This window comes from Trachinotus anak, unplaced genomic scaffold (assembly GCF_046630095.1).
Source record: "Trachinotus anak isolate AG129_WGS33_773 ecotype Australia unplaced genomic scaffold, CSIRO_AGI_Tana_v1 ptg000016l, whole genome shotgun sequence".
NCBI classification, from domain to species: domain Eukaryota; kingdom Metazoa; phylum Chordata; class Actinopteri; order Carangiformes; family Carangidae; genus Trachinotus; species Trachinotus anak.
In genome coordinates this window covers 2,978,799-2,991,753 of record NW_027273867.1, presented here as the reverse complement: position 1 = coordinate 2,991,753, position 12,955 = coordinate 2,978,799, and the positions used below count along the sequence as shown (strand labels likewise).

Sequence of the window (12,955 nt, the reverse complement as noted above, 5' to 3'; positions counted from 1 at the left end):
TTTTAAAGCCTCAACATTTTCCACCATGCCAGGAAAAACATCATCATTGATGAAGTACCTGGAGAAAGGAGTGAGTCATGGCAAGCCACAGAACCCGAAGTCAAACAACTGAAGCTGAACATGCACATCACAGAGGAAAGTGTAAAGAGTGAGCTGACAGGCCACGGTCCTCTGCTCTGAAGAGAGGGAGGAACTTAAAGGCAGCAGGATGTTCACTGATGACAATGTTACAGGCAGAGAGAGACACAAACCAAAGGAGCTGGAAAGCAGGTGATGAGGGACAGACTGCAGATCTGCATTATGATCAACTCATTGTTCACTGACCATGCTCTTCATTAGATTTGACCTCAGGCTTATATCGTCACCACGACGACCTCGGTTGTTTTTCTTTTGCTCAGTCTGCCCCTCCGTCCCCGTCTCCAGACGCTTCTCACTTCCCCCAGGCTCATGCTCCTCAGTCCTCAGTCCTTCAGCGTATAAAACCAGCTCAACTGAACTAAATGTAAGATGCTGGGCAGTAAGTTTTAAACCCATCATAACCTTAACATGGATATTCCTCCAAAACTGATGCAAACTGATGCAAAAATAACATATAAAATTATCTAAATATAATAATCAAAAGGTTTAATGCAATGAACTGTGTTCCACTGTTATTTATCACATGAAACAAAAACCTCCAAACATCTAAAACTAAATCTTAGATAACTCGTGTTTGTGGATTTTAATTCCAGTTTGCTTGAAATCTTTAACTTTAACAAGAGAAATCTGTAAAATGATAAAGCGACATGTAATACAGGATTATAACCCAGCAGCCCAGTGCACAGACATACTGACAGGACTGTCAAAAACACTTCAGTCTAAGACTGGACTCAGTCCAATCAGGAGTAGTGTTGCACGGTGCACTGATACTACACTGACGCAAAAAAACTGTACGATATCCCATTTTTTTAGTATCGGTACTTATTAAAATAAAGGATGCGCGTGCTGTATATGCCTGCAGCGCACTGCTTCCACTGTGTGACAGTATGTTTCTGTGTGACAGAAAACATAATCACCCCCAAACTCATGACCTCAGTTGTAGGCTAGAAGTGAAACAAGTAATCTGTGATAAGCAAACTTTTTTTTACTCACTAAGTTTTGACGAAGCAATTAGCCTACAACAATGAGTTAGTTTAGCCTAGGTTCTCCCACTGCGGTTAACGCGTTAACATGACACAAACACAATATTCTTTTTATAAATCACTAAATTCTGACGAAGCAATTAGCCTACGACAATGAGTTATTTTAGCCAATGGATGTATTATAAGACCTGGATATGGCGCCACCGCTCAGCCTTGCAGCCAATATTTCCCAGTGGCCACTCGTGGTATTGCAGCGGAAAATCCCCCTGCGGCCCAAAAAGCATTTTTCCCATAGACCGCAAAAGTAAAAAAGAGGCCTGTAAAACTTTTAACAGGACACCTCCAGCTGTGCATACAGCGCAATATCAATCTTTCTGTTCTACATTTTTAAGCCATGGGGTTTTAATCTTTGTAAAAGTTTTTCAAAGCCCAGAAAAAGCTCAGGAAAGTCTTTTTTCTCTGAGTGACGTCACCACTGTGTACGTGCACTCTATCCGCGGTCGTGCTGTGCCTCGGGAACGAGGATGGTTGCTAGGTTAATGCTAGCGCTGTCAAGATGAGAAAAAATTCGTATGAAAAGTAAATAAAATGGCACAAAGGCGAGTTTTCTTCTACCCACATCAAGGTTCAGATAGAGAAGATTCTTCAAGATTCAGAAGCTAGAGACATGACAAGGTACTAACAACACTGGCAGCATTTGTGGAGGAAACTGCAGGGAAATGCAGGGACCTCAACAAGAGGCTGCAGCTTATCACCTTTGTCAGGAGAGGAAAAAAAGGCCCCTCAGTCAATGAAAAGCAAAAAGACTGAGAACTGTCATCAATCGCTGCCTCACCTTCCCACAGGATCCGGTCCAGAAAAGCTAAGACTATCATCATAAAGAGCTGACAGCACCAAGGGAAGAGTGGATGGAGGAGGCTGCTCAAATTCCAGCCGCTGGTGGGGGTCTGCCCTGAGAAGAGGTGGAGAGCAAAGTGTCTGCACATGGAGGTCAGATCAAGAGGTTTCCCAGTACAGTTCCTCTGGAGAGCTTTGAAGATGGTGGGTATCAGAGGACGACAGCAGAGGAAGATCTGTAGCACAGTGGAAGAGTTGGAGGAAGAGTCACAATGGCTGTGTCTACATGGGAGAGGAGCAATGGTCAAACCACCAAGCTCAGGTCGGGCCTGATCAACCCGGCTGCTGCACCCTTCAGAGGAGGTTGTGACAAGTGCCGAAACTTCCAGTGATGAAGAGAGTCACCTGATGATGAGCCAGGTAGCAGCAGCACCATCTAACTGTCGGTAAAAGGCAACGTATATAAGATCTTACAGAGGAAAGAAGAAGCTGAAATTGGTACTATTAAGAGAAAATGGGAAAAAGAATTGGGAACAAAAAATACAGATGATTCATGAACTTTCTTGTGAAATAAATGAGATATTTCCTGACATGTCCTGTTTTATTTTTATGCCTTCATTTAATAGGACAGTGTAGAGAGACAGGAAACATGGAGAGAAGAGGAATGACATCAAAGAGTCCTGACGGCCTGGAGTTGAACCAAGGACTGGTACCCATGTGTAACACACCCTAACCCCTCGGCTATCGAGTCGCCTCATGTCCTGACATTTCTAAATATAAAGATGAAGCTCTCAGTGCTGGAGGACGTGTGGTGAAAGTAAAGTCTTTTATTCCTGCAAGTCACTGAATCCAGTCTGGTTGGAAGTCTTTCAGTTTCCAGAAGAGGTTTTTCCAACTGTTGTGTTGAACTTCAGAGCAGGTGATACTGGGAAAAAGCCCAATTTATTTATAATCCAGAGAATCTTCCTGTAGAAGTGGTGCCTTCAGGTTTCTAGAGATCTGATTGGTTGAGAGGCTGCTTGTCTTTAAATTTTGATGTGATGTTTTAAACCTAACCTGGTCCAGAGCTGGTTACCATGGTGACACCATGGTACCCTGCATAAAAGTGAGACTAACCCACTGATCAGGGTTATTGATACAGGATCAGTTAATACTGATTACATTCCACTCACTCTGTAACTGTTGTGGTTGTGTTTGTCTCTACAGGGTCGACAACAGGGTGATTAAAGCTTCCAGAGACAAAACCTGTGAGTACTGAAACTCTGTCTCCTGTTCGTCATCTGTCATCAATAATTTTATCACCAACATATTTATAAACTGATTTTTACAAACATTTGGTTGAAGCTCTGGAAAACGTGTTTGATTTCTTAAAGAGCTACAGGCTGTGTTTGCTTTGAGGGACTCTGGGTCCTCAGAGTCTGAACAGGTCCTGGATTTGAAGGTTTATGAATGTTGGAGCTGACAGCAGCATGAACCACATGGTGGAGCTGGAGATGGAGGAAGAGCAGCACACACAGCTACATGATCAGAATATTTTCATGTACTGCAACACTACAGTACTTCAGAGAAGACGACAGCACTGATGATTGAACTGTGATCATATTTAACTCTGTAGTAACAGGATGAAGAACCACTGTGTTCTGGTTAAGGCTTAGTCCTTGCATTTATTGTTTGATTTGCATATGCATATATAGAAAGGATTTAATTGCCTCTTCATATTTTATATAGTGCATCTGGAAAGTATTCACAGCGCTTCACTTTTTCCACATTTTGTTATGTTACAGGCTAATTCCAAAATGGATTAAATTCACTTTTTACCTCAAAATTCTACACACAATACCCCATAATGACAAAGTAAAAAAAGTTTGCTTGAAACTTTTGCAAATTTATTACAAATAAAAAACAAAAATATAACATGTACATAAGTATTCACAGCCTTTGCTCAATACTTTGTTGAAGCACCTTTGGCAGCAATTACAGCCTCAAGTCTTTTTGAGTATGATGCTACAAGCTTGGCACACCTATTTTTGGGCAGTTTCTCCCATTCTTCTTTGCAGAACCTCTCAAGCTCCATCAGGTTGGATGGGGAGCATTGATGCACAGCCATTTTCAGAGATGTTCAATCGGACTCAAGGACATTCACAGAGTTGTCCTGAAGCCACTCCTTTGTTATCTTGGCTGTGTGCTTAGGGTCAGTGTCCTGTTGGTAGATGAACCTTCGCCACAGTCTGAGGTCCAGAGCACTCTGGAGCAGGTTATCATCAAGGATGTCTCTGTACATTGCTGCATTCATCTTTCCCTCGACCCTGACTGAGTCTCCCAGTTCCTGATGCTGAAAAACATCCCACAGCATGATGCTGCCACCACCATGCTTCACTGAAGGGATGGTATTGGCCAGGTGATGAGCGGTGCCTGGTTTCCTCCAGACATGACGCTTGGCATTCAGGCCAAAGAGTTCAATCTTTGTTCCATCAGACCAGAGAATTTTGTTTCTCATGGTCTGAGAGTCCTTCAGGTGCCTTTTGGCAAACTCCAGGCGGGCTGTCATGTGCCTTTTACTGAGGAGTGGCTTCTGTCTGGCCACTCTACCATACAGGCCTGATTGGTGGAGTGCTGCAGAAACGGTTGTCCTTCTGGAAGGTTCTCCTCTCTCCACAGAGCAACGCTGGAGCACTGTCAGAGTGACCATCAGGTTCTTGGTCAGCTCCCTGACTAAAGCCCTTCTGCCCTGATCGCTCAGATTGGCCAGGCAGCCAGCTCTAGGAAGAGTCCTGGTGGTTCCAAACTTCTTCCATTTACAGATGATGGAGGCCACTGTGTTCATTGAGACCTTCAATGCTGCAGAAATATTTCTGTACCCTTTCCCAGATCTGTGCCTCTATACAATCCTGTCTTGGAGGTCTACAGACAGTTCCTTGGACTTCATGGCCTTGGTTTGTGCTCTGACATGCACTGTCAACTATGGGACCTTATATAGACAGGTGTGTGCCTTTCCAAATCATGTCCAGTCAACTGAATTTACCACAGGTGGATTCCGATCAAGCACCTGAGCTCACTTTTGAGTGTCACGGCAAAGGCTGTGAATACTTATGTACATGTTTTGTTTGTTTGTTTTTTTCTTAATATATTTGCAAAAATTTCAAGCAAACTTTTTTCACTTTGTCATTACAGGGTATTGTGTGTAGCATTTTGAGGTAGAAAATTAATTTAATCCATTTTGGAATAAGGCATACACAACAAAATGTGGAAAAAGTGAAGCACTGCGAAAACTTTCTGGATGCACTGTACCTTTCCAGTGTTGTTGATGGTTAATGATATTGTTAAAATTGATTATTTTTAAAGCTGCAATAAAAGTATTTAGGAATCTCTTGGTCTAAGTTTGTTGATGGTTTTATGCTATGAAGTGGTATGGTATGGTATATCTGGTATAAATTTTGACAATAGTAACAACATCATTCACCAAACTGTACTGTCAAAGTCATCACAAGGTGTATGGTAAATGTAGAAAAACCCAGGCAATACTTCTGTAGTTCATAGAAAATGCTCTCAGTACACTTTAATCACAGTAGGTTTATTTAAGATTCCATAAACAAAACTACAATCACAAATTAGAAAAGCAGTTGTCCAACTCATCCAGAACCTCCTCTGACAGCTGCAGCATGTAGGCCAGAGCTGAGCAGTGGATCTCAGAGAGTCTCTGCTCTGATCTGGTCTCTGACTTCAGGAACTCTTGGATCTCCTGATGAACTGAGTGGTCCTTCATCTCCATCAGACAGTGGAAGATGTTGATGCTTCTGTCAGGAGAGATTTTACCACTATTCATCTTCTTCAGGTTGTTGATGGCTCTCTGGATGGTTTCTGGACTGTTTTCTCTCTGACCCAGCAGACCTCCTAGGAGTCTATGGCTGGACTCCAGAGAGAGTCCGTGAAGGAAGCGAACAAACAGGTCCAGGTGACCATTTTTACTTCTGAGAGATTTCTCCATGGCTGCTCTTAGGAAGACATACAAGGTTGAATCAACATTTTTTACCTTCAGGAAGTTCTTCAGGACCTTTCTCTTCCTGTTGGTGTAACAGTGGAACATGTAGACTGCAGCCAGAAACTCCTGAATGCTCAGATGAACAAAGCAGTAGACTGTTTTCTGGAAGATCACACTCTCTCTTTTGAAGATCTCAGTAAAGAGTCCTGAGTACACCGAGGCCTCTGTGACATCCAGACCACACTGCTCCAGGTCTTCTTGGTAGAACATGATGTTTCCTTTCTGTAGATGTTCAAACGCCAGCCTCCCCAGCTTCAGAAGAACTTCCCTGTCAGCCTCCATCAGCTCCTGTGGACTCATCTCATGTCCCTCATCATACTTGAGCTTCTTCCTCTTTGTCTGAACCAGCAGGAAGTGTGAGAACAGGTCAGTCAGGGTCTGGGGCAGCTCTCCTCTCTGCTCTGTAGTCAACATGTGCTCCAGAACTGTAGCAGTGATCCAGCAGAAGACTGGGACTTGACACATGATGTGGAGGCTCCTGGACTTCTTGATGTGTGAGATGATTCTGCTGGACAGCTCTTCATCACTGGATCTCCTCCTGAAGTACTCCTCCTTCTGGGCGTCAGTGAAGCCTCGTACTTCTGTTACCCTGTCAACACATGTAGGAGGGATCTGATTGGCTGCTGCAGGTCTAGAAGTGATCCAGACCAGAGCCGAGGGAAGCAGATTCCCCTGGATGAGGTTTGTCAGCAGCAGGTTGACTGATGACGTCTGTCTGACATCAGACACAACCTCCCTGTTGGTGAAATCCAGTGAAAGTCTGCTTTCATCCAGGCCGTCCAAGATGAACACAACTTTACAGACAGCCAGCTGCTCTGCTGTGACCTTCTGTAATGTTGGATGGAAAACATGGAGCAGCCTGAGAAGACTGTACTGCTGCTCTCTGATCAGGTTCAGCTCCCTGAACGAAAGCAGAACCAGCAGACTGACATCTTGGTTCTCCAAGCCCTCTGCCCAGTCCAGACTGAACTTCTGCACTGAGAAGGTTTTTCCAATGCCAGCGACGCCGTTGGTCAGAACCACTCTGATGGGTCTCTGTTGGTCAGGTAAGGCTTTAAAGATGTCCTGACACTTGATTGGAGTGTCATGGAGGGTCTTCATCTTGGAAGCTGTCTCCAGCTGCCTCACCTCATGTTGGGTATTAACCTCGTCACTCTGTCCCTCTGTGATGTAGAGCTCAGTGTAGATCCTGTTGAGGAGGGTTCCACTTCCTGTTCCATCACTTCCTTCAGTCACACGTTCACATCTGCTCCTCAGACTGATCTTATGTTGATCTAAAACCTCCTGCAGACCACTATCTGCTGAAAGAGAAGAGACAATGTCAGACTGAAGACAGAGAATCTGAGAATCTGCTGATTATTTTCATCAGCTACAGAAAAACTTAAGAGCAGCAAAGAAAAGCTTTTTCATATTGTGGTATTTATAATCATCTGAAATGATTATCTGATATCAGCAGACACATGCTCAGTCTCACTTTGTACAGTACTGCTCTGACTGGCTGTCTGCGGTCCAGGTCTGGTTCTGAGTCTTTTTCCACACTGGGGACAGGAGGGGTCTCCTGAAGACCCAGACTGGTCCCAGTATGAGGTGAAGCACTGTCTGCAGAACCAGTGTCCACAGCTGGTAGAGACTGGATCCTTCAGGACGTCCTGACACAGAGCACAGCAGGACAGCTGCTCCTCCACAGAGACACCGCTCCTCTTCCTCCCTCTGTGAAGACATTTCTTCATCACTAACATATCACAGTCACAGGTCCACATCTCTGTTCCAATTGGATGCACACCTCAAGAGGGTGTGCCTTAAGTGAAGAAACTGTTGAAGTTCAGAGAGATCTACAGGAGAGAACCAGTCTAAATATAAATCAGGCCTTACAGTTGACTCTGAGGCTGCTGACCTGGACAGTACATGAGTCAGTTGTCGGGAGGAGATGGTGATTTTTTTCTCTAATAGTTACAATTTTACTTGTAAAGAAGCTCATGATGTCATTACTGCTGGTAGTTAAAGGAACAGACGGCTCAATAGAGCTATGACTGTCAGCCTGGCTACAGTGTCAGTCCAGACCTGAAACATGGGCAAAAATGTAATATTTCAAATGACTCCCTTTCCTCTGTTACCTGCACAGCACAGCACACACAACTTAATGTTGTCCATGCCAACAGGTTTTCTACTTTGTAGATATCATGCCACCAAACAAAGAGACATCAGGAGCTTTTTCACCACCCAGAGTGTCAGTAACAGGTAGTAAACTAACCAGCCAACAGCCACACTGACTGAAAATGAAACATCACCATATCCAGATAGCAAATGACATCTGGTCCAGTTGTGGCCCACACTTCAGTCAGTCACTCTCTAGGACATCTGACCCAGATGTGGGCCATACCATTTGTGAGAGGTGGCCCACATCTGGTCCTGTTGTGGCTGCTGGGAATGTCATATTTTAGATTCATGAGGTTGGTAGAATTTATTTTCACATTTCATCAGCATGTAAGCTATTCTACAAACAACAGATATACTGTAAACCTAATTACAGTGTATCTCAGTGATAAACACAGTACAACTGTATGATATATTATAGTATTTTATTGCAAAGTTAAACTTAACAGTAAATTACCAGCAGCTGTGGTTTCCAGAGTTCCTTTATAAAAAATACAGTACAACACATAAAGCAATACAGTTGGTTGGCACAGATTTTACAGTCAACAAATGCTTATTGTAAACTACAAAGGAAATAAATAAGCCCACTGTAAACAAAGATGCACACAATCGTTGATAAACTTTAAGAAACTGTTTTTACATTTCCACATTCTCTGTGAAAAACAGACTGAACTGATCCAATAACTTGTCCAGTATACTCACAAAGCAGTGTTGAGATCATGAAAAAACAGTGCAAGTCAATAAATATGAAGGGTAATCCATAATGTTATGAATAAACATTATGAAAAAACTTGCCACTTGCCCTGGTTGATCAGTCCAGACTTGACTGAAGGGGTCGCGTTCAAAATGGGACAATCTCACACAGCCACAATGTTAAAAAAAAACTGGCACTAGAGAACTCATATGTTGTCCATCAAGGTGTTCACTGTGGACTGTCGTTATCCTCTCTGCAGGCAGGAAACAGAAACAAAGCTAAAGTGAGACTGATGCAGAGGCTGAGCATGATGCCAACACAGAGCCTTGTGTTGTTAATCTGATCTCCAATTAACTAAACACAGAAGAAACCAGCACTATGGGATATAGTTTTGCAGGTCACTGTTATAATAGATAATAGTACCAGGGTGAAAGAAACAGACATGTTTCAGCGTTTGTTTCTTCTCTGTCGACTTGTAGCCTAAACACACAGATGCCTCCACTAGAGCAATCACAGAATCATTACATTTGCTGCAGCACTGACCAGTTACCAAGAGATCTGCAATTTATCACCTATGAAATACTTATCAATATATAACCAAATACCAAAACACAGACAAATGCTGATGATGGCTTCAGGCTGAAACTCATCTGTTTCTACCTGTGGCCTTTATACTATTAGTTACAAGTGATCTGCAAAACCTTGTTCCAGGGTCCTGGTTTCCTCTATGTATGAAGCTGTTGGTTTGGACTGTGCACCTGAGGAAGATCGGTTGAGTGAAGTTTCAGTTGTGCTTGCATCTATCTGTCATTTGCTATCTCCTCCTGTACATTTAGAAGAAAACAGAAAATAGTAGAACAAGCACACTTTTAGTTTACAGTCTTTAGCACATTAAAACCTGACAATACTGGATCAGTCAATACATGTCAAACTCAGGGTTTGATACAGGTCTGGCTAATATACCGTGAGTTTCAATGATTATATATTAATAATTTTGTGTTGCAAGTGCAATTTGTATTCATAAAGTTAAATATACAGAAGAGAGTTACTGTTCATCTACTTAACAATTAACTGTGGGAAAAGTACATCACAAATAAAGCACAAATTCTTACAGGGCTCATCAATGATTCACAGAAATGTGAAAGCACCACCGCTCCCTCACTCTAGATTGCCCCACTCACTCACCTGTTGAACATTAGCCGTTAGCCTGCACACTGCTGCTAAAACAGTAGTGGCGCCAAACATTATGAGGACCTTTTTTCTACACAACTGCACAACACAAGTATATTAAGTCTGTCTTTCATACCCCACCACAGACAGCTCCGGGGCTGACCGCTGTCAGTCAAACACATCCCAACTCCTGACAAGCTCCCTCTGTGTCCGACTAAGCGCCACTCTTACCTCCCTTCACCCCCAGGAGTAATTGTCATTTCAGATGGACTTAAAAGACCCACACGCCACAAAACTCTGAAATAATGGGGCTTTCGGGTGAGGCCGCTAAACTATAACTCCGCAGTTAAGAAGCTACTCCCCTGTCTTCCTACTAGTTAGCATTATGTATTAGCTAGCTAACGTTAGCTACCCTGTCCTCACATATTGCCCATATTTCTACAGTAATGTAAACTAACACCATCAATGTCACTTTCTAACCACATACTGACATGTCAACTTCACAGACTGCATTAGAGAAACATACTTACTCAGATAATTATTCAGTTGTCACCCCTTTCTTCATTCCACTTTCGCGCCACTCTTGTTTCCCTTCTTCCAAGTTCATGGAGTGAGCTTCAGAGCATGCGCAGTGTGCGTTTTATTTTAACGCCACGGTCTCGGACGTTCTTAACCCCTCTACTGAGGACAATAAAAATACGATAATTTTCCACATTCACTGAGTTAATTTTTGGTAACAATCATAAGTCTTCATCATACCTGCTAAATACTTATTCATTTTCAGGATTGTAACCCTTTAAATCCCACTTTGTTTGCATAATGCTGCTGTTTTTATGTATTATTTTCCATATACTAAATACTAAAGGGAGAAATATAACATGAGAACCACTGGCTCTCAGCTTATATGGACATACAATCACATATAGGCAAACACAAACTCTATTGACTTTGAATGTCATTTATTCCAATGGCCTACAGGTGCTCAATAATAAAGCAGCAATGCCCCTCCTGAAAACCATGAAAATGACTCTATTTGCTCCATCAGCCAAATATGACTTCATTCTGTCAAGGACAGAAAAAAAAAAATACACTTCTGGAGGCAGGACTTGAGACTGAAAAACTAATAATGCAGTCACCACTGTAGTAATGTCAGAGAGACAATGAAATCAAACATTTTATTGGCTTTAATGGGGGAAAAAAAACATGTTTATCCTTAAGGTGTAACTATTTTGTGTACATAATGTATTATATAAAATGGGATTTGATGAGGTTGGAAAAAAAAACCCTTGGCAAAATGTATTAACACATCCTAAATGATCGATGCATTAAGGTGAATGTACCGTTCTGACTGTGCCATTCACTGAGCACAGTGATGTTAAAATAATAAATACTATTTATGCCCATGGGGAAATTCAAAATTCAAAAATGTTGTATCAAATAAAGTAGCTTTTGTGGCTGTAATGAGTCTTCAGTTTATGTTCTACCTGTTAAAGAGGACTCGGTTTAAAAAACGAACTAGGTATGTGTATTTATTTCATTCAACAACTCACAAATTTCACTTAAGTGTCAAATTAGACCCATATTTAGGAGGACTTTACATTAAATTACAGTATATATTAATAGGTCTATACATTTGACCTTAAAATTAACATTATTTAACTGAACAATATATAGTTATAAAACTATATATATAATTACCAGAACTGAGTTGTCTGTGCCACAGTTGGCCCAGATTAGGCCTGGAAATGAATGCTATCTGGGAGCCTTTCCACTGTGGAGTTGCTGAGTTTATTTAAAACTGATCTTGGATTGATGGTTGAAAAGCAACTAAAAAGCAACATGAAACGTCTTAATGCACAAAATAAACGTGTAATCACTATGTAACACAGTTATTATTACACTGGAAAGATTTTCATGGAGATTAGTCCAAAATCCACATTTCTAATTTAAAGGGGGGTAGAGATGTGTTTTACCAGGGCTGATGTAAATAAACCCTACATCACAATACTGCCACCTAGGGACCACTCCTGACTCAGTATCTTCCAGGAAATAGATGTGTTTTTATTAGTGTGTTATTTTATTATTAAGATTTGACATTATAATCTCATTCCTTTATTAGTAGCATTAGAAACTGTTTAATTAATGTACTGTTTTTGTTTATTATCATTATAGACCTTGTGCGTTTCATTCCCCTTCTTCCAGTAATAGTAATGTAGTTCCATGAGGATATCAACCTGTTGAATGTAAATTGTCCATGGTGGAAGGAGGACACACAATATTTGCCCATAAAACTAAATGTAATAATTCAAAGTTTATTAAAAAATGATTCTCCTCTATGCTTGACACTAAGAAAAAGAGGGAAAAGTCTAATGGGAGGTGGCAACCAACAAGGCCCCCCCACGACACACACCCAGAGGGTGAAAGAGCTGGATCCCCTGGTGCACGCTCTTACTCTTGTTTCCTGTTGCTTACTCTCTCACGCTTTATCACTCGCGCTCCTATGTTCTTACTTTAATCTTGACCTTGTGTCTTTTCACTTTGTGTTCTTTGTTCTCCTCACTACTGACTTTCAGAGAAAGTTTTCCTTTATATGTCATTTTTGTTTTATTGCTTTGACAAACCAAAACCAACTGATTTTGAATCACACAAATAAATGTGCCTTAGAACATTTTTGTAGTTTTTCTCTCAATTAAAAGATTGATTTTTGTTTAGAAGATTTTTGAAGGTTGTTGCATCACTCGGCCAACACTAACTCCTTCTAAAGTTATCTAACAAAAGTTAAACAACTGAAAAAGTTTATTCTGTCATCAACTGGCTACATGCCAGCCCAGGAGTGACTGACAAGTCCTCAAGACCCCAAGAAGGAAAGTCTGCTGGCAGACTTCACCAAAGCTGAAACCACTGAGACACAGGAAAAACCTGTCACCTTGGTAACAGACA

General features: G+C 41.7%; 1 protein-coding gene across 3 annotated transcripts; it reads right to left on the bottom strand.

Moving 5' to 3' along the window:
- Positions 1 to 2,557: 2,557 nt before the first annotated feature.
- On the bottom strand, positions 2,558 to 11,434 carry LOC139634446 (protein NLRC3-like). 3 transcript variants are annotated; one of them, XM_071500908.1, is made up of 4 exons: positions 10,546 to 11,434; positions 9,547 to 9,669; positions 7,472 to 9,098; positions 2,558 to 7,298 (listed from the first exon to the last, which is right to left on the bottom strand). In XM_071500908.1, the coding sequence occupies exons 3-4, from the start codon at positions 7,755 to 7,757 to the stop codon at positions 5,560 to 5,562; spliced, it is 2,025 nt and encodes a 674-aa protein (XP_071357009.1). In that variant the 5' UTR covers positions 7,758 to 9,098; positions 9,547 to 9,669; positions 10,546 to 11,434; the 3' UTR covers positions 2,558 to 5,559. The 3 variants fall into 3 exon arrangements, with proteins under 3 accessions (XP_071357009.1, XP_071357007.1, XP_071357008.1); XM_071500906.1 differs by having other exon boundaries at positions 9,604 to 9,669; XM_071500907.1 differs by lacking the exon at positions 10,546 to 11,434 and adding an exon at positions 10,031 to 10,521 and having other exon boundaries at positions 9,604 to 9,669.
- Between the last annotated feature and the right edge of the window lie 1,521 nt (positions 11,435 to 12,955).

Coding starts and splice junctions, on each gene's coding strand:
- LOC139634446 (XM_071500908.1), bottom strand. CDS start 7,757: ATGTGGACCTGTGACTGTGATATGTTAGTGATGAAGAAATGTCTTCAC. Junction 7,299..7,471: donor TCAGAGCAGTACTGTACAAA/GTGAGACTGAGC, acceptor CTTCTCTTTCAG/CAGATAGTGGTCTGCAGGAG.